Source organism: Nesoenas mayeri, assembly GCF_963082525.1.
Source record: "Nesoenas mayeri genome assembly, chromosome: 3".
In the NCBI taxonomy this organism is placed as follows: Eukaryota; Metazoa; Chordata; class Aves; order Columbiformes; family Columbidae; genus Nesoenas; species Nesoenas mayeri.
The window spans coordinates 23416213-23438608 of record NC_137544.1 but is presented as its reverse complement, the minus strand read 5'-3'; the positions used below and the strand labels follow the sequence as shown (position 1 = coordinate 23438608).

The 22396-nt window shown below is 32.4% G+C and overlaps 1 protein-coding gene across 1 annotated transcript in view; it reads left to right on the top strand.

The window, feature by feature from the left end:
- The window catches only part of CSMD1 (CUB and Sushi multiple domains 1), a gene marked incomplete at its 5' end in the record, with an annotated part of 1071510 nt that overhangs the window by 764996 nt on the left and 284118 nt on the right, over positions 1 to 22396 (top strand). The window contains 2 exons of the mRNA XM_080341955.1: positions 3968 to 4071; positions 9627 to 9739. Of these exons, the coding sequence (XP_080198081.1) occupies positions 3968 to 4071; positions 9627 to 9739 (217 nt within the window). The remainder of the gene's footprint in view (positions 1 to 3967; positions 4072 to 9626; positions 9740 to 22396) is intronic.

Sequence of the window (22396 nt, the reverse complement as noted above, 5' to 3'; positions counted from 1 at the left end):
ATATTTACATTTCTTTGTTGTATAGAATAGAATCTAAAAACTGTCCAGACTTACGTAAAACCTTGGCATTAAACAGTATATGAACTCTGAGATTGTATGCATTTCTAGCAAATTAATTCCACTGATAGGTTATATTTTTCTGAGGCATTTGCTTCTATAAATATTCAGGCATCTCCCTAAACCTCTGGAGGCTTTCCAGTATTCACTTGAATTGCTTGGTTGCACAATATGGTGTGATGCCAAGATTTGTCACCCTCATAAATGAAATAGTTTGTGTCCTTGGAACTATTTTGCCATAATAACAAGAAACCAAGCAGCTGAAGTTCTCTGTTTCTCAGAGAAAACAGGTGCTTATGGACCTTTCTGCTACTGTTCACGGAGTGTTCGTACTGAAAGAAACTATCTTTAAGATTAGTTTCATAGCTATAGAATGTATGAAATACAGGCTTCACCCAACGTATTAATCCAAAATAACATTTGAGTTAGAATCTTATGGGTGCATGTCTTTTCTACTTGCATCTTAAAACAAAATTAACTGGTATCACTTTTTACTTTGTATTTACTATATTGAAAGCATAATTTCTCTCATATATGAGATAATAAAATAGGTCTTATTAGTACTGAAAAGAACGTGTACACCTAGACATTTTGGAAATGTCACCTTGCCATGTTCCCTGCTTCTTCTTTCAGGAAGAATGTCCATGAAGGAATTTCTGTTAGTACAACTGTGGTGCTGCCTTTTCCCATTACTTGCTATCGCAATTATGCCAGCAGAAGTATAAAGTGTGGGAGTAGCTAAGATAAAGGAAAATACTTCTAAGGAAAAAGTAATTATGAAAGAAAATTCACTTACAGAGATTCCATTAGGTACCTCCTTAGGTGTCTCATATTTTTAAGCTTTTTTTTTTTTTTTTCACAGTATGTTTATCTCATCATAAATAATAATTCTGAACTGCTTATAAGGGAATTTTGTCTCATACATTTCAGAAAGCAAACAGGATCATGCTTCTGTAAGAAATATAATTGATCATCCAGAAAAAAATATAATAGATTTGGAAGTAATTTTTGTGTTTCTGATTATTCTTAATGAAAATTAGTTCATTATTTAATCAGTTCAGAGTAAACATATTTAATTACAGTGATCAGATTAGTATTACTGGCTTTTTTTTTTTTTTTCTTCTAAATTGCAAACCAGCATTGAATCTGGAGAAGCATCTCAGATCTGCTTTTTTAAGTTTTACCCATGCTGTATTCATATGTATATCCATACAAAACTGTCTTACACTCTTTCTCACCAAGAAATCAACAATTCCTCCCTCCATCTAATATATCCTAACAATCCTTCTGATGATTCAGAGCTTTTCTTTACAGAGGAACTAATTTTACCTAAATATATCTGTGTAAGCATTAGTCTCCAATGGTTATCCAAACTCCCTATGTAGTCAATAAAAGGGACAACTCTAAATGGCAGTTTACTCCACCTTAAGGCAGGTCACCTGAGTTGTGTTCTGGGTGCCGTTTTCTGTTGACTGACTGTAGAAGGAGCTGTGATTAGACTGGTTGCTTATTGTTTGCATGGTAAAGTTTAGGTTTTATGAATCAGATTAAAGGAATACAAGTTAGATTTAGCATCACAGAATCGTAGAATCTTTTCAGTTGGAAGAGGATCATTGAGTCCAACCATAAACGTGATACTTGACTTCTTAACTCTCAAACATTTGAATGTCTTTCCAACACACTCTATGTGTTAGTATCGAATAACAATTAGCATGGAAGTGAAGAACAAGATTTTTTTTAATAGTGTCTAATATTTCTTCACACATATTGTATTTCACATTAAAAAGACCTTTTATTTTGACATTTCCTATAAGCTTAATGAGATCTTTAATATTTCATTTCTGGTTTAGATCAATTTTTTTTTTTTGTAACTTATTTTATTATTAAAGAGGTGAGCATTCACATTTGTTTTTAAATTGCAATGTAGAAGAGTTTGTGAGTCTAACAAAATGGAGCATATTTAAATAATACATTACCATATTTTCTTCTGGAATATTCTATCAGGTTTCCCCACACACACATTAAAAAAAATGCATTAAAATTCTCATATATGTAGTTATTTTTATTGCCAGAAACAACTCTGCTTTTATGCTTCTACATATTTTTCTTGCTTTTATTTTGCTTTATTAGCTTTGATTTAGTAAAGAAATTTTGCATGTTAACCACTGTTATAATCTAGAAATACTAGATGATACATCAGGACCACATGGAAACGTATATTATTATATCTACAGCATATTGTCTGAAATGCTTGTGATTATTGAAATATAATGTAGATAATGCAGTAAACTTTATCTAAAAATCAGGCAGGTCTGCAAAATATGCTTTAAAGGACCTGTATTAGATCACAAAACAAAACCTCTGACCTATTGCCAAAATAATTACACAGATATTTGTGTTGACAGTGTTCTTCATAGCTGTAGATATCCTCGGAGCATTTAGCTTTTCTTTAAACCTCCCGCTCTTTTACCTTATACACGCTTATATATTTTAACTCTATTTTAAAACACACAAGGGGTCTTAGTCCTCGAGTCAATTTTAGCATTCTTTAGAAAACATAAATGTGCAAATATCAGAGATGCAAAGCAAGGTATGAATAACACAACATGAATTTTGAGCAAGAGGCCATATGTTATCTTAGGTTAATGGGTATCTTATTAAAAACAGACTTTTCTTTGGATTAGAAACTGAGGCAGCAGTTCAATGTAAGCCTCATCTAGTCTTTTGAGTTCCTCTCTGAAGCTGATGAACCTAGACTGTTTCCATTCCAACACAGATAAATGAGACTTGCTGACTTTCTTTTTTTTTTTTTTAATATTGAGGATGTATAAACAATTAGCTTAGCTTGGATGCTGCCTTTTTACAGGGCTAAAATTTAGATTGTATTAATTCTGCCTTGAAGAGCCCATAGAAATAACCTTAAGTGGATGGAAACCATTGTTTTTCCACATCACTGCCAAAATAGCAGCATTATATGACTGATGCAGGAAGCCCAAATCTGACCCAAGTATTGTTTTTAGCCACAAAACAGAAGCAATGGCTGAAGTTGTGTGAAAATCTCCCCAGAGTGTCTGCAAAATTTAGTATAAAGATAAAACAAAATATTTTGTGGAAAAACACTGTGACTCTGCATTTTGTATCAAGTTGTCTGCAGAAACCTTGATATCAAAATACAAAAAGGTGCAGTGTATATACACATATAATCTGCAACTACTTCTCACCAATACAAAACTCTGAAAAATTCTTGTTTTATAAGTGTTTGTCTGTAGAAAACTAAACCCATTTTCATACTTTCTTTTATCTTCTAAAATTACAGTTTCATTAAATTATAAATACTTTTTTCAAACAATGCTGACAGTTACATTTTTAATTGTCTGGACAATTCATTATTAGACGTAGAACAAAATCATAGCTTAGTGTTAATAATTTATGTATGGTAATTTCTGCTTTTGTATTTCTGTGCACCAGCATCATCCACCTTCTTATCAATTGATAGTTCAAACCTGCCATCTTATTGTTGTATAATTCAACAGACAAGAAGGTTTTAATTTCATATGCTTCCAGTATTATGCTATGTCATTTTTATATAATTATTATTTTTTTAAAAGTTTTTACTGCTGTTTATAATAACATTTCAGTAATAGGAACAATTACCACCAGTTAGAGGTGATTGATATCTTTAGTATTGATACCTCTAAAACACTAAGGCAAATACTTTTTGCTCTTGCTATTAGAAAATACAGAAGCTTCTCCATTTCTACTTTTACTCTATAGGTATCTTTCTCTAAACAAATCAGACTAACTGAAATAATGAGTGAGTGCTTCATCAGTTGACTTACGGTAGCAAAATGGTTTTTTTTCAAGACTAGTGGGTAAGTTTTGAAATAACTGACTCATTTAATTTTATTAGGTCATAAAGCTTGCTTTTGAAGAGTTTGAATTGGAAAGAGGCTATGATACTCTTACTGTTGGAGATGCTGGGAAAGTTGGTGATACCAGAACAGTGTTGTATGTGTAAGTACAGAACTTCAATAATTTTCCTTGGAAATGTGTTGTCATATGCTGTTTCTTCTGGGTCATGGAATATTGTATTTTACTTAGTAATTTTAATATATGTAATTTGTTTATATAATGTAAAATTAAAATCTAACTACTGTCAAAGAAAATTGTTCATTACAAAATTCATCCCAGATCCTTAGTAGCACCTTTGCAGGCTTTAAACTTTTTAACTTTTAAACTTTTTAACTTTTTAAACTTTTTAGACTAAAAACTTCAGACAACTGAGATTAGATTATTTTTGAAAGCAAAAAAGCTTCTTTTAAGAAAAAAGTACAATTCGTATAGCTGCAATTGTATTCACAAACAAGTAAAGGAATTTTTAAAAGGCTTAGATTTCAGCAAACAGAAAATACTACTTGTGTAAAATAAATAACCCATTTCTTAATTTCAAACCTTTTATACTTAAAATTACATATGTGAAAAAAAATTTCATGACTGCATCTGGCCATTGTTGAGTAAAGGTAAACATGCTTCATGGATTAATATAAATAATAAACATAATATAGCATAATGTAATATAACATACAGAAAGCGTAGAAACTTACATAAATTTGAAAGAAAATTCTAAACTGGTCAGCTAATCTTAAAATAAAGGTCTTTAATACTGTCTGAGCTAATGGAAAGAATAGAATCCTGTACAGATTGATTAATCTCATCTACCTCAACCATCTCATTTTGGTTGCGTATGTTCATTTTCCTTCCTTCATAATAGGAGCTTGTCATCACAAGATATTTTAGTCACATCTTTTAGAAGGTTAAGTTAGCATGTTAATCCTTATTGGAGAATACAAGGCAAAATTGCAAGGTTAATGTATCAGCAATGATTAAATAAGAGAAAGTAGCACCATTTTTTTAATAACATTACTTGATTTTGCACAGACATCTACTGGATAAAGACATTATTGAACACATTTGATAAAAAGAATCCATCATAATTTTATATTGAGTTTTTACAAGACATTTAATTATTGGAATGTTTATTTTACATAACTAGAACAGTAGAGCTCATCTAACACCCATAACATTTATTTTTAATTGTTTAGAATATCTTCAGGCTGACAAGTCTGAGGATGATATCTTCATTTTACTTATTTGCTTATGAATGTATAATATTTATTAATGGCTACGTTCGGAACTATGATATCAAAGTACATTGAATTAGGTACTTCTGCTTTAATTTGTCTTAAAAGCAAAGACTGGAAAATGATTGATTATTTGCAAGACGCACGTTTCTTGTGTTGGAATAGCAACTAGTTGATACTCGGTAAATTGCATTCCATGTTCTGGGTACCCGAAAAAGAAAATAAGAAGAAAATCCTTTTTCAAGAGCTTTAAACTTTAAGTTAATATAAAAAGACTTGAACTGGAAGCATGAATTTCAACACCCATACTTATTTTTTCTTGTAATTTGCAAACCAATAAAATAAACAATCTTTCTGGGGATGATAATTTAACTGCTTGTGACTGACAATCTGTTCACAAATTTTCTTTTTGTGTTGGGATACATTTTGACTTACAGGGATGCCAAAACTCCTTCAGAGTTAAGTTTCTGAACTTACTAAATTTGGCACCCTGAATTGTTCATTTTGTTTGTTACACTGTGAGTACTTCATGTATTAAAATATGTCTTTCTAAAATTACTTATCATGTAACAGTCAAATTTTATTTTTTTTTTTACTTCTCCATTTGAAGGGATGTAGCCTGTGACTACATACTCCATATTTATTTTCCATGACTACCTAAAAAAGAAAATTTTTTAAAGTCTAAAATAGTCTTAGCTCATGTTAATTGCTAATTTTTGTATCTTAGGTAGGCAGGCTTCCATAGTCACATCAGCTCTTATAATATTTTTTCAATTTAATAACATTTTGAAGATCTCTGTGTAATATATCCGTTTCAGAATCCATCATTAGCATGTCTAGCATTTCTAGCACTACTACAATGTTCTCACTAGAGGCATGCAGTAGTTCCAGGCCTTCAGGATTATTTTTGAATAGCAACTGTTTTATTACTCTATCACTTAGCATTACAGTACAGTGTTGGCTTTTCCATGTTTACTCTAAATTATATCTTTGATGAAAATGAGGCCTATGCAATTAATTTCATCTTCCTTTTGGGTTGCAATACTTCACACATTAACACTACCCTGAAAATCATTTGAGAAAGTAAATGATTAATAACTTCATTACAGTGCAAATACAGGAGCCCCAAGTATGAGACTATAATGTCACAATAATTAGTAATTAATCTGAATTTCTATTGCAACACTGTTTTTGCAGACATTAAATAGTGGATTGTATCATGCATTATGAAATACACTGTATTTTAACTGCATCACAGCTATGCTTCATTTCGCTTCCTTTTGAGAAAGGTTGTCTGTGGATGCAAAGTAATTTTCCTCATAGAACACTAGGATCATTTGTAGCCGCATTATCATAAGAAAGCTCATAACTAAATGTCAAAGTGATTTTCTTACCAAAATGTTCTCTTAGTTGGTTTTAATAACTTCTATCGTACTTAATCAGGTTTAAGCAGCACCTTGTAGTTTTTTATTCTTCTCAGGGGAATCAAGCAGCTTTCAGCAGAGACTTTTCTGGCTAGATTTAATTTATAATTTATCAGGATCTCTTAAAAAGTAATATAGCCTTTCTTATCCTGAGCAAGTTTCTGTTGGCAGCTTAGATGCCAGCATTTCTGTAGAAATTCTACGAAATATCACTGTAGAAACTCATGCATTTGATTCTAAAGCTTCGTAGCTTTTACAAGTTAGTTTGAAATAAATATGCAAAAATAAATACATTTCTAAACCCAAACCTGATTTCTGAGTGATTTGAATTATTCCCCTCCATATAAAATTGTCATGCCTGAACCTCATGCAAAATTTTCCATCTCTCAGCCACTAGAGCCTTCAAGGTAATAGATACCTCTGGGTGCTTTATTGTAAACTTAGTACTCAAACTTTACAATGAGCTCAGTTATGCCAGGATCTTTATAAGCCAGTCATCCAATGAACTCTGGAGGCTCTCTAATGGCAGGTCAGTATGCAAGGGACCTTTAAATACTTGATCAGAAGAAGATTGAGGGAGTTGACAAGGGTCACAATATACAAAGGATCGGTCCTAGCATAAGCTTGCTATAGTGTCCAAACTCTCAACCATTAGCAATTATCGGTGTAACCTCAAAGCTGTAGCACCACAGGTAGGGTGGAATAGAAAGGGATACTGGTGTTTAAAAAGGATAAATAAATAAATAAATTTAAAAAAAAAAAAAAGTGTAGACTATCCAGCTCAAATTTAATTTTTAGAAGACATTAGAAAAATAATCAGTAAAAGTCTTCTAAGTTCATGTAAAATAGCACCAAGATGTTACAAGTAATTACATACTTTGATGAAGAACAAATTATTTCAAATCAATTTAATGCATTTCTATGGCAGTGTAGTTGGCATTTTGAGAAGGAACATGTTTCGTTTTAGTTTATTAAAGCAGTCTAATTTTAGTACTTATAGTAGACTTTTAGGAAAACTTATCATACAATTCTTAAAGAGGGATATGACCATCAGTTTTAATATTTTTAACAATTGCTTCATCTGCAAGCCTTACTTATTGAACATTTAGCAATATTGTTTTATGGGATATGTATACTGAGATGGTTAGCTTTGCAAGTACAGCATTACAGCTTACTGAAATTTAATAAGTTTAGGCTATTAAGTTTTGACTTCACTTATTTCTCACATTTAACAGAGTTTGGCTAGAATCTAGTGACTACCCTTACAAAATAACTCACTGGTGATAACTATGTGTGAGGTGAAAATGATCAGTCAGGACGTTGTCTGCAGTGCTCTGTTTCAGGTTCTTAAATTCTTTTAAATTTAACTAACACCTTGCTTTAGAAAGTCTCTTTACCTTCAAATGCTGTGATTAGTATTTGTCTTGCAGCAGTTACATTAAAACTGAATTTCCTTTTTTGAAATTATTCCCTTAAAACATGAATCTTTTAACTTTTCTTACATAGAAAATTTGTTTATTTGTTTTCCCTATACAAATAAGAAATTGCAACTTAGTGGTCCAATTCCAGCTGCTTCTGTCAGCTGTTTCAATACACAGAGAACTGTCCATGATAGATAAATGCTTTTTTAGGAAACCCTTTTCTTCTATTCACACACAGTCTGGAAACTTACTGGTGGCTTGGAAAACAACCTACTCTTCCATAACTACTAAAAAAACAGGCTCCTTTTTAGTATATCTCAAACATTATTGAGTCTGACTTCCTAGTAACTTAATGGATTTCACATTATTTAAAAAATCCTTCCTTATAAATTTTTTAGAAGTTGTAAAATTTAGGAGAGAAAATAGATTTTGGTATTTAATTTGGTTTTTTTAATAATGTGTTGGATTCTTTCCCCCATGATTAGCTAGGTAGTTGACATCAGTAGTATTAAAAGAAAAATACAATTAGGGATTTTTAGTGACATTTACTGGTTATCACACCTTATACAGTCAAATCTTCTGAGCTTTAGTTTGTGATATGGTTGCAACTAAGCACATAAATAGCATAGTGACTTGACAGCTTTGAATGACAGAACAATACAGTAAACCTATTTCTTTAAAAGGATAAGAAAACGTGTGCAAACAATGAAAAGCGATTTACCACAAAGAAGGATATTGAAAACTCAAGAAATATTAATGATTTCATTTTAAAATAATTTTTTGTTTTATACAGTAGTTTAATGTCACAAAGGCCTATTTATTGGCTTTTGCACGCTGTGCTTCATTCAACTTACTTTATTGTTCTAATGCCTCCAAGACACATTTATTTTAAATATGATACACAGTATAAGAACAAGATAAAGCAAAGAAAATGCAAAAAGGGCTCAAAGCTTTCTCACATTTATGTGGAGTTTCAATTTAAACGGTTGTTTTCAAATTAAAGTTTATTAAGTACTTACCATTAATAGAAAATAGATATTGTAGTGGCACTATTTCTACACATATACTATATGAGAAATAGCAGGTTTTCCTTAAAGTTAAGACATCATTGTGAGTTATTTGAATAGAGTAGCTGAGGTTCTAGTAAGTTCTTCTAAATACATGTGCTGCAATGCATGTAAACCACCTTCCTACACTTTCAAAAAACATGGCTAAAAAAAAAAAATTCAAATTTAAACAAGTGAAAATTTTCAACTTATTCAGTCCCTCACATCTCTAATAGCTTAATTACGTGAAGAAAGCTTTAGGTAGGAACAGCTTTATTAATAGTGTTTATTCATTATTAACTGGAATGCAATAATTCAATCTGTTTGATTGGTTTTGTTTTGTTCTCTGAGACTTCACATCATTCTAATCCATACAAAATAGTTAATTTTATCAAAAACAGCTGATAGGAACACAAGAGCAATATATTGGAAATAGGCCTAAGTATTATAATAATATTTTAAAAGGCTGTAGTTTTTATTAGTAGTAGTAGTAATTTATGCCTCTGCAAATGACTTTACAATTTCTCCTACATACAGACTCACTGGATCTAGTGTTCCTGATCTTATTGTAAGCATGAGCAACCAGATGTGGCTTCATTTACAGTCTGATGACAGCATTGGCTCACCAGGATTCAAAGCTGTTTATCAAGGTATGAACTAAATTATCTGTTTTAAACTCATGTTGTAACCTCCTTCATTACATTCCAAAAAATTTATTTTACATATACATTTAGTGCTTTCACAAATTTAGAGTTTTGATACTGTCTCTTTTGTTAATTAAAGGTTAATGGAGATATGGCTTTGCAAATACCCACAAAATAATTAAAATAATCTGAAGTAAAAATTAAAGTTATTGTTTGGATGGTTTTTGCTTGAAGGTCAATTCAAACTGCAAGTTTATATCATATTTCAAAAATTTTAAATGTTACATTCTGCTAACCTCTGTAATTCATTCTATTTGATATTATTTGAAAACTATCATTAGTTTTCTCACACTTTACTGAATTAGTTACAAAATGTGTCTTCATGTCTCACCAAGAATTTTCATAGACCTAAGTCAAAATTAGTGTGTAACAAAAACAAAAGAACAGATATATTGTATATGACTGTGGAAATTAAGATGATGTACAAGATTGTTGAAATTTAATCAAAAAAAAAAGTTGCCTAAATTACGCTAGCCTCATTTGCATTGCTTCTGTCTCAAAGAGATGAGAACCTTAGCAACACAAGCATCTTCAATTTTTCTTGACAGTGAGCTTCAGTTTGATAGTTGCTGAAGGTGATTCACTCTAGTAAAAAAATACCTGATATCTGCTAGTATGTATGTATGTAAGCATAGAATCATAGAATGGTTTGTGTTGGAAGGGACCTTAAGGGTCGTCTAGTTCCAGCCTCCCTACCGTGGGCAAGGGACGCCTTCCAATAGACCAGGCTGCTCAAAGATCCATCCAACCTGGTCTTGAACACTTCCAGGGATGTGGCATCCACAACTTCTCTGGGCAGCCAGTTCCAGTGGCTCATACCCCTCACAAGAAAGAATCTCTTCCTAGTAACTAATCTAAATCTACCCTCTTTCATTTTAAAGGCGTTAGCCCTTTTCCTATCACTACATACCTTTGTAAAAAGTCCCTACCAAGCGTCCTTGCAGGTCCCCTTTAGGTACTGGAAGGTCCCCCCAGAACCTTCACTTCTCCAGGCTGAACAACCCCAGTTCTCTCAACCTGTCTTTGTAGGGCAGGTGCTCCAGCAATTCCATTTAAATAGGTTGCATAGAATCCATTTGTGAATTACATAAAGTAGAAAGAAAACATCGACAAAAGTTATGTATCTGACACTTTGCATTTTTTTCTCAATCCAAAGTTATGAACTTTATCTCATCATAAGTCTATGAAAAAGTTCAAAAATTTAAATTGATCTGCTGAATTATTTTTGTGCTGTAATTTCTTTTTCTGGTACTCCCAACCTAAAGGCATCTGTTTTCATTTTGGTATTTGTCTAACTTATCAAAGACATTTTATTTCATTTATTAAGTTCAATCTCTTACTTCTGGGGACTTTCTGAAAACACCTGAAGTATACCCTGTGAATTTTGCAGTAGCACTGGCATCTCTGTTATGAAAGGCATTGTTATCATTTAATGGTTGGGTTCTGGCTTTCAGCCTTGTTTTACAACCAATTATGAGTTCTTCTGTGTTTTTGTAGTTTTAGAAATTAATTCCAGAATTGTAAAATGTGAAATGTTTACACTCTCAGAAATGTAGTAAAGGTCCTAATATGAAGGTGAATTATAGATTTTTTCTCTGTTTTACTTCAGTGTTCTTATTAGTTTTATTATAATTTTCTCATCTTCTTTTACTGTTGACAAAACTTTTATTCATCTGTGCTCTCTACATATTTCCTGCTTTTCCTGCTTTTAGGCGAAGTGTAAAATTGTAACCTCTATCCTGTCACAAGATACCTCAACAATTCTGCTTCCCTTTTGTTTAACAGTCAAAGGACCACTACAAAAATAGCATCTCATTTTAATGATTAGAAAGTTAATGGATTGTGACAGGTGACCTCAAAGATACTGGATACTTTTGGGATTGCAGTTAGCTAAAAAAAGAAAGCAAACTGCAAGCTTTGATGGCTTATATATGGTCTATGGAGTGAAAGTAACGGGAATCCTTATATGAATTTTTTTTTTTTTTTACCATAAAGTCTGAGCTTTACTCAGGATTAGAACATGAATCTGCACCCTCTTGGACAATATTTTACAGCTGACTGACTGAAACTTGACTTTGTGTCTATTACAGTACAATCAATTTTAGTATTTCCAAAGTGGCATAGAAGGATTACAGTTTATAGAAAATAGTTACTTTAGCTGAGCTTTGTCTCACTTTAATTAGGATATACAGAAGCATTTTGGTGATGCAGTTCACCTATCCTACATTAGTAAGCCCACCTGAAAATAGCATGAAATGATGCCTGTAAATGAACTGATATGCATCACAAATGTTGTATACGAGTAGTTAATTTAATCCTGTTTACAGCTTGCCTGAGTCATTAAGGAAGGAAACATTCTTTCCATATTCTTTTGCCTCTTCTTTGTCTCACCTTCAGAAACATCTTAATGTCAGAAATATGTAGTGCTATCTGTATACCTATCACTCAAATTTCTTGATTTTGAATACAGTTGATATTTACTTTAACAAAAATTGCTGTAGTCTGCCTAATTAGTCAGACATCTTGGACTGTACAATGCAACTCTCCAGTAGTTGAATCCACAAGAAAGATTTCAGATGCTGGTCCTGAGGAAAGAGTTACTAATAATAGTTCTGAATACAGAGGAATAGCACTGTACCTGTATGAAATGAAAGATGAGCTATGGAAACACAGATACTAAGACTAATGTTGAGATTAGATTAGCTTGTTAAAGCTGATAAACAGCTACTATGTTAGGAAATACAATAGCTGCCTTGATATTTTTTCTATAAGTCATGATCAATTGTCATGTATTATAAAAACAAAAATAATTTAAGCATTACCTATATGTAAGTAAAATAAGTAAAATGAGTAAAATGCAAGATGCTACAGGCAAACTTCACTTTGATGTTAAACTTTCTAAACCATATTAGAACCATATTATTATTGCTAAAACAGCAAGCTATTAAACCATACTATAAAAAAGATGTTGAAGCATAATCTTCACCTAAGGTTACTTTTCTTAAAAAGCTTTTCTATAGACTGAGTATGAAAGTCCTTCATTCTCTGTTATGGATCCCTAGTCATCTTAAGAGAATGGTTCAATATATTTCTGAAAGAATTATCTGAAAGCACCTGTGAACATGACAGAAATTTAAATTGTTCTGTCCTTGATGAAAGAGATATATTGTAATACCACACCTAACTATATCAAAGGATCTATACTGAAATACCCTTTCCATTATAATCTCTGACAGTTTACCTTACTGAAGCCTGAATGACCAGGTGTCACTCCACACATGCTCATTAGAGAAAGCAAAATAGCTAATGTTGTTAAAATACATGTCGTCTTCTACCATAGACACAGAGAAATTAGTGACACTATGTATTTCACAGCTGAGATTTTATGATAAAAACCTCTTAACGTTTCCAAGTGAATACTTTGAATGCAGCCACTTGTATAGAAAGGGCTGTGTTAAAGAGAGACTTTTCAAATTTTGTTTTTCAAACAAAAAAAAAAAAAAGAGGATATTTATTCAGAGTAAAAGATAACAGACTTAGGGTATTATTAAGATAGTTTTCAGGTTTGGTTTTGTTGTTTTTTGTTTTTTTCTCATCTGATGGATGTGCCACATCTAAAAATAGGAGTGTTAAGGCTGTTAAGGTCCAAGGTGGATCATGCAAGCAGCTGATCATTAGGCTGTCCCACGCTTGTGTTCCCATCAGCTGTACCACACTGACATAGAAGCAGATGACAGTCAGCTTGAACTTTTTGACATAAATGTTTCGGAATTTTATTAATCCTGAGATTTTTCTCCCGTTAAAGCCTGTAAACTTGTCAATCTGATAAAAATATTTAATCTTTTGACTTGTGGATTTCTTGATAACCAGTATAACAACATCTGTTTCATAGTTTGTTTAGAACTCGCTTTTTATTCCTGCCTTTACATGGTTAAATAAACTAATGAAGTTATTTCATTAGCCTATCCTTTAGTCCATGACAGTGTTATAAAAGAAATCTGATGACACAGTGATATAATCCTGAGCATTTTATGTAATTTGAAGTTATTAAGAATTCTTGGAGATGTCAGGAAGTATATCAGCCCCTGAAAGCCACTAAAAATGTCAAGTTTACAACCTTAATTTGTATTGATGCTCAAATGAGCAGTAAAGCTTTAAGTTCTTCATTATTATGTTGTTTGGAAGTAGATACTTCTTTCCTCCTGAGACCAGTAGAAAAATACTTTCAAAACCGTATTTCAGTTGCTCTGATGGCAGTTGTCTTTTTGTATACAGGTATTGTACTTAGTAAACCTTAATTCAGTTTTTTACAAATGCACAACTAGCTTATAAATGTAATTGCATAACCAATATCGATATAAAACTTTGTTACTGCTTGGAGATTTGATAAAATTTGTACTGAAAGAAATTAATGGAATTAGGCTTTTTTAGGATGCTCACAATTAGACATGCATTCAAGGAAATCATTATGTACAGTGTAATGTTTGGAAAGAAAATAAGGAAGAAAATAAGTAATTCCAGGAAAACTTTACTCTTTTTATTTTACTCTAACTTTTTTCTCTTTCTTTCATCTATTTCATGTATAGTAAGTTTTCTTTTTCTATTTTATTCCTATGCACTATAATTCAGACAAATTATTTAGGTGTGTGCTTTTGGAGTACAGGCAATAAATATATTTCATATTTTATGTGAATATTTTCATATGTTAGAGCTATTTGGTTCTGTGGAAAATTGTCAGAGAGTTTCACCATGATATTGTATGAATGATTCTGTTTGTAGTGCCATACTCTGCTGGTTGGTTTTGTGGGTGGGCAAATATCAGTCACCTAATTTCCAGTGCAAAAAATTATCAGTCGTTTTCAGATAAGGAAAATTTCCTACATTGTTATCTGACCTTTTAGAGCATATTGTTCAGGGAAGCTCTACAGCAGGCATTTCTAAGTTTCATTATCCTTGACTTATATTTCAAGGAATGAATAGTATTATCAGTAAGGTATTGACAGAGTGAAAAGAGGAATTCTGAGTTACTGATAATTACTGCAACCATTTTAAAGTAATTTTTATTAATAAAGAGCTTCTTTGCCTGAGTTTTGTATAATGGTTGGGGTGGCAGACAGAACCCATTTTCCATCTAGAAAATACACATGGACTTGAGGAACATAACATCATGCTTATATGCCTTAATTGGTTAAGTGTATTGCATTTTTCTATATTAGCAGGCAGTAGCAGGTAAGATCAAATTTCCATCTATGCCACCATCCTTTATTAAACAGTTTCAAACAACAGAGTCTTAGTGAAAAGTGTAAAAAGGGTTAAGTATATAATACTGCGTTATTTTTCTTCTCCCTCCTAAATTAACAAACTAACAAAACAAAAAATTCCAGGTTGAGTATAAATGTTATATTAATTACATAAGTCTGCTTCTAATGCTCTATTTTTATTTCATGAGAGCATGTTTCAGAGTCTTTAACCAGGTCTTATTATTATGCTCAATTATAATCCACAGATTTGCAATCAGTGTCTGTTATTAATCTCAGTCAGTTTATAGATTAACATACAGCTGTTTGATTATAATTTTTAAGCAATGTATTAGTTTCTTTCCCTATAACCTTTAATGTAATGCTTTCTTTTATGCTAATAATGGAGATTCTCAATATGCTGGTAAAGAATCTGTATGTTAAAAATAACATGGTTTACTGACCTGATATCTATGCACATTTTAAATTTTCCATTTTCATAGAGGAATATCTTTATCAATGTGCTCCATTATTTAAACTTCAGAACTTAAAAAATAAAAAAATTTAAAAGTCTAAACAATCTCAACATTTAAAATGTGGTTATGTACAGCCAACATACAACATTTGTTGTATTTTTTCTTAATTACATCACATGGCTGTTGCTGGGAAGCTTCCCTCTCCTTTTCCACACTGTGGCTGTGTCTGACTGAATAGGCATATGGGCACTTATATCTTTTCAGCAATTGACTCAACAAGTCAATTAAACTTATAATGAGTTGAAAGCCTTTGTTTGCCCCTTTGCATAAAAATACTGCACATTGAAACAATAGCATGCTGTCTCTGACTAAGAGAGATTTGTTATGTTTTAGCTCGACCAGTGAAGATATTTCTACCAGTCAAACTTCTTTGGAGAGTAGTTTCACATCATAGTTTAATATATTCCGTGTAGAAAACAGCTCAGATATATTTATTGTGTTATAGAAAAGTAAAATGTTATATAGCTTTTCATCCAGATTAATAATTCAGTATGTTTAACTTAAATGTTACTTCCAGACTAATTAAATTTAAATAAATGTTTACCATGGCCATATTTTTAGAAACATTGTTTACATTTAATTTTTCTTAAAGACTACATAGCAACAAATTATAAAAATAAATCTAACATTTTCTGGTAAGTTTCTAATAAGATATGTGAGAATTAAATTTAAGCATTAACTGATCTTTTGGGGAGTTCTGTTTATTTGGTGTTGTTTTGTTTTGTTTTGTTTTGTTTTTCTTCTAGCAGGTGTTTCTTTATGCTTTGTTCCTTCTACAAAAACAAACAAACAAACAAACAAAAAAACAAAAAACAAAACAAAAAAACCAAACCTAAGCATTGTATCTGAAAACAGTTGAAACTCAGTTTTTGAAATATAAATTCCAGTCCTTGCTTCTTAGCAGGTACAGCACAGTTAAAAGCTTGGTAGAACAATGTAATTGTTTTAAGTAAATGAAAATTTGCGATAGGTTTTTTACCAGGTAAAACTTTCTCCCTTTGCTGTCTTTTTGATATTTGTTTCTAATACATGTGCACCGTGAATTTAGCTGTCCACTGACATTAACTAGGAAGATATTCCTTTCACTCTTTTAAGCCAAAATAGTTCTAGTTTACTAATTTGCCTTATATATTACAGAAAGTTATGAAATGCTCAGAATGTCTTTTTAAAATCTACGTCTGAGAATGTTTGGCATTCTTAAGCTTCTTCCATAATTTGTAAAGTTTCTGCAAATGATGGTCTGAAAGAAAAATGCATCACAGCTAGACAATCACTATCTGCTTACAGACTTGATTTCCATCCACATTTTATTCACAGCAAAAAGATTTTTCTTCACTTTTTCACAAAAATACGCCCAACTGCTATGAAACATTCTGTCTCCAAATATAAACATTGATTTTAACAGTCTTTTAAAAGTTTGATAAATATTTTTCAAATAAAAGTAAAAATACGATATTGTTGGTAGGCATCATTTAAAAAAAGTTCCATTCAATGTTGTGTATAACTATTTCTAATTTTGTTGTGTTTATTATTTGTAAGCAGGTCAATACTTAAAATAATAGTAATGCTTTGAGAGGACTAACAGAAGCAGTTATAAAACAGATTTCCTTTCCATTGTATTGTCTGAGCAACTAATCTGATAATTACTGTCATTCTTATTTGTATTTCAACACAAATTCTGATGTCAGTTGTAATTCATATTTTGATCTTGGCTTAGTTGTATATCTCAAATATAAGTCATTAATTTACGTATTAACTTAAAACATAACATTTTTGTTTTGTGTTTTTCTACCTCCTATTTGATAACAAAACCACCTTGTATAGTATCTAATGTAGTAAATCTTTTTACTAATCCATAATACAATATTTCCAGTTTTACAGCTGATAAATAGAACATGTATAATTTTATCATTATAAATCTATTCTATATTATAATACAATGCAATCAAACATGGCAATATCAGATAAAGAAAAAAGGTGGGTTGTAAAGAAGAGGGTAGGAATAGGAAAAGTTACCTTTAAAAAATGTCTCTGACCTTCAAAATTGTTCAAGAAGTATTCTAGGATACTGTGATGGTACATTGTTTGTAAACTGCTTGCTCACTGTAAGTTGTATTTCTTTAAAAAGAAAAAAAAATCAGTCATTTGTAAGAATGGGGAGAAAACACCTTCACTGAGCATCCCCTCCTGTGACAAACTTCTGTAATGCAGTGGAGGGCCTGCTCAGAGAGAGCTAGAGAGTGCGGAGCTGGAGGGAACCTGACAGCGCAGCACGTGTTGGGGACTCCTTACAGGAAAAGGGAACTGACAATTTTGGGGTTTTTTCTTTGGTTTTGGTTTTTTGTTTGTTTTGCTTGGTTGGTTTGTTTGTTTGGTTTTGATTTTGTTTTTGTTGTTGTTTTTTTGTTCTTTGTGTTTGTTGTTGGTTTTGTCTGGTTTTTTGTTCCCATAAAGGCCCATTAGAGATAACGTGGAGTTAGCTGTGACCCAGAAGCTGTCTTGAGACTGCATTTGTGCCAGGGGCTATGTTCTTGGCCTAAGAATACATCCACGTAACATGGCACAAAGGAGTCTGTTTACCCACAGACAAATGTGTGTGAGTGTATTAGTATGTATGTGTCTTGGGGCAGAGCGTGAAGGTGTTATTTCAGTGTGTTAGTGATGTGTATGCTGCACTGCAAGCCATGATTCCCGTTTTCATGCCAAGAAACTGAGAGTATATACTGAATACTTTGGGATGTGGTGAGATTTGTCTGAAGATATAAAGCCTGTAGAGTGGTGCTGGAGGACTTTGTAGAATACAGGAACTGAAAGTTGATGCGGTCTTGTCTATCCAGTGTATTGGGAAAGGTCCCTGGTGCTTGCTGTCCCTTGAATCATGACCGTGCAATGTCTCAGAGAGTTCTGGTAGGCATTACCAGGAAGCAGGCTAAAGATTCTGCAGTGTGGGTACTTGGAGATCCAGTGCTCAAGCTCACCCTTGTCCCTGCTTTATTTAGTGGTAGAGCTTTAAACAGAGTGGCTGACCTGAGAACAACCTTGGAAGAAAATACTCATAGAGCAAGGTCACGGTGGGAAGAGAGAGAACTGTGCACCAACTCCACTTTCTTTACACATTTCCAAGAACAGCTCTGTGCTCTTTTTTTAAAGCTTTCATGTTGTTTTTAGTATTTCTTAGTGAAAACATGCAGTACGTTGTTAGATATTGTTTATTCAATCATAAGTCTACATTAGTGGTTTTATATAAATACTCAGATTAATCAATACCTGGTGTTTAGTTTCCTAAATTTTTGAAATTATTAATTTGTGTAACTTTGTCATGAAATTATCTTTCTCTATCTAGTTATGGATGTTTGCGTGTATGTTGTGGGTTCAGGCCAGTGGGGGGAAGGAGGGCGAGAGTTTCTACATATTTCCATCAAGTGACCGGACCTAGTGGGACAGTGTTTCCATAGCTGAAATGCAAGCCCATTGGGCTGAGGGGATTGGAGAATAGAGATTCTCTTTGAATTACCAGAGCTGGCAGGTCAGTCCATACAGTCAGTGCCTTGATGTCTGCCCCATCCAGCAGGGTGCTGGTGTATGACAACGATGTGCCTCATACATACCTTCACTTGGACTGGAAGTTCTCCACTGAAACCTTCTTTATCACTGCTAATTTCCAGTAGAGTGTATAAGCGTATTATGTAAAACTGTTGTTTCATGAATGCTGGACTAGAATTTAAAACAATCCACTTCATAATATTTTTTTATATAGTAGATTAATTTTAGCTGTTGTTGAGATTTAAAAAATCTGGAATTTCTTGTTCATATGCATTATTCCATCTTTTTAAATTAAACTAGATTCTTATCATCTTATTCTTATCATCACATTAAAATAAATTGGAGATTTTAGAATTATGGTGAGGCTATTAATACATTTTTTTTAACAGTTTCACCATGAAAAGATAAAACGTGTAGTCAGGTTTGGGTCATTAAATAGTTTCTGCATCATTTGTCCCTTCATTATAACATTCATCGAATTTCTTGAATGTCACTTTGTTGATTATCGAGTGCCAAATGGAAACAATTCTTAATGTCACAGAATTTCAAATGGACAATTAAATTTGAATCTCAAATACTATTAAAACCAATTCATACTGGTAGTTGTTACTGAAGTAAGATATAAGGGATATATTAAGCAACAGCTGAAGATTTATCATTCAGGTGCACAAATATCTATTAGTAAGATTTTCTGTAAAGATTGATTTGTTTCGCTAAAGAGTGGCTTCAAAGATCTTCAATACTTTATTCTTTCCAAGTGTTATCACCAGCTCTGTGGTTTCTCCATTCAGCTCATAAACAGATATTAACTTCACACTTTGACTGAAATTGATTTGATATGCAAACACCTCCACCTGTTACAAAGTCAGCATATCCTCCAGAGCAGCCCTTTTGTCATTGCTCTCTTGTTTTATTAGCAATTTAAAGTGGGTTATTCAAGATGAAATAAGAATTTATCTTTACATTGCTATGAAATTTGAGAAAAACAGTAGTTCATAATCCAAAATGTTGCTAATTTTTAGACTTTTTTTTCATTTAATATATTTGTTATGTATATGGTACTATTGTGCTGGTCATACCGGTGACTGTATGAAAGCCACAATTAAGCTTATTCATACATAATTGTAACAGACACAGGACTTGTAGCATTTTGATTCACATTTGTTTGGGGTTTTTTGTTTGTTTGTTTTTTACGTTTGTGCAGTTAACCTCCACAGAAAAACAATATTCAGAGTAAGGTTTTTTTTCACCAAAAACCCCCATTTTTAAATCCCCAGCATAATTCAAGCTGCCCTTCTTCCTTTTTCTTCTGGGTGTGAAAGTCAAAAACCAAGATGTTAAATAGAATTTTCCAACTGAGATGTTCAGTCTATCTATGCAAAGTCAAATACATGGCTAAAAATGCCCATGAAGACTCTGTAACATGCTTTTGTGAAATTTCAGTTGCTTAATTACTTTCATTGAGAATAATACATTAATTTTCTTATTTATTTATTATTTCCTTGTATGTATACTATCCCAACAAAATATGTACATGTAGGCATGCGGTGTTTTGGTATGGTCATGTGGAATATCTTACAGAGTGAATTCTAAGCTGTGAGTTGTCTTCAATTTGTAGAGTAGTTTTATGTTAGGTTATGTTCCTCAGAAAGTGTGTTATACTAGGGAGGAAAAGGTCTTGTTTACCTTGTCCTTGGTGCTAAAGTCTTGGTCAGGTTGACAGCTTTGAAAAGAGAAGGAATGTCTGCTTTAAGCATGGCCTAGGACTCTTGGGTGCACAAGAGGACAGGAGCAAAGAAGTAAGCAGGAACAGCAAAAAAGTTGTAATCATACAAGATACGGATATGAACAACAGGAAGCTCTTTGTAGGCAGAATGGGGGCACGTGCAATAAAATCTTAGAGTTTATCAAAAAGAGAAACTTTTTCTTAGAGACCTTAGTGGAAATTGTGCATCCCCCCAAAATGCTAAAAGTTCCTGCACTAAATGCAATCCTGGAGGGTGGGATTTGTCCTGCAAGGACAGAATATAGGAGAATAGAGCCTTTCTTATTTTTCTTCTTTCTTTGTTTTTCTTTTTCCCCTTTCTCTTTTTTTTTTCTTCTTTTGTCTTTGTGCGTTTTTTTTTCTTTCTCTTTTTTTTTTCCTTTATCTTTTAGATTTTTTCTCTTTTCTTTCTTTTTTCTTTCTTTTTTCTTTCTTTTTTCTTTCTTTTTTCTTTCTTTTTTGTTTTTTCTTTTTTTCTTCTTTCTTTTTTCTTTTATTCAGAAGAATGTTTTTAGAGCAACACTTCTTCCTTCTTACTTCTTTACTGAAATAGCACAAAGTATAATTATTTAGAAGTCCACACTGCACTAATATTAGTATTTTCAGTTGACGTGTAGTCACTTTTCATATTTCAAGTACTACCAATGCATTTTTCTCCCTCTTTATCCTTATGTGTGGGTAGTTTCCAAGGCTGATAGTTTTCATTTGAGCACTGACTGCTTCTATAACCTGTATTAGAAGCTTACTAGCCTTTAAGCTCCAACACATCCCATGCATAATATCCCTTTTAATCTTCCATTCTGTTTGGTGAAACTGGACTCATCACTCCTGATCTTTAAAGAGGAGGAACACCCATTGTACGGTACAGAAGTAGATACTCAAGGAAAATAAGATCTTCCCGTCTAACATCACTTTTATTTTACAAATTCTCAGTTGCCACAGGTTTGAAATTTTGATGTTTGCTTTTCCCTTTGAAAAGTATGAAAAAAAACAATGCTTATGTGTGTACATACGCACAAGGAGACATACATCTAAAATATATGTTCCTAGGCTACAGCATGTTGAAAATACTATGGCCACTATTGGTTAACTGTTTTTCTGTAATGTCATTTCTATAACAAGTTATTATGGTTGGGCTAAAAAAAAAAGTATATACTAAATTAGTTGAAGCAGTTATATTGCCTAATGATGGTTCTTTTTGCACATTTATGCTTTGAGATACTACCATTATCTAATTTTAATGCATTTAATATGTGCTAAGTTGATTTTCTCTGATGCCAGTTCTTAATTAGGATGTCATGTATTGCCAATTTAAGAGGTTGAAAGAAGTCCAAAGATACGGTGTCAGCCAAGCTTATAGTCTAAAAATCATCTTGCTTGTATGATGTGACCAATTTTCCATAAAACCACGTTAATTGTTGTTATATTTTCATCTTTTAACCCTTTAGAAATAGACTCCTCTGTTTTGTGTTCCATTACCTTGCTTAGGGTTAGTGTTGGCTTTACAGTCCTAGAAGAACCC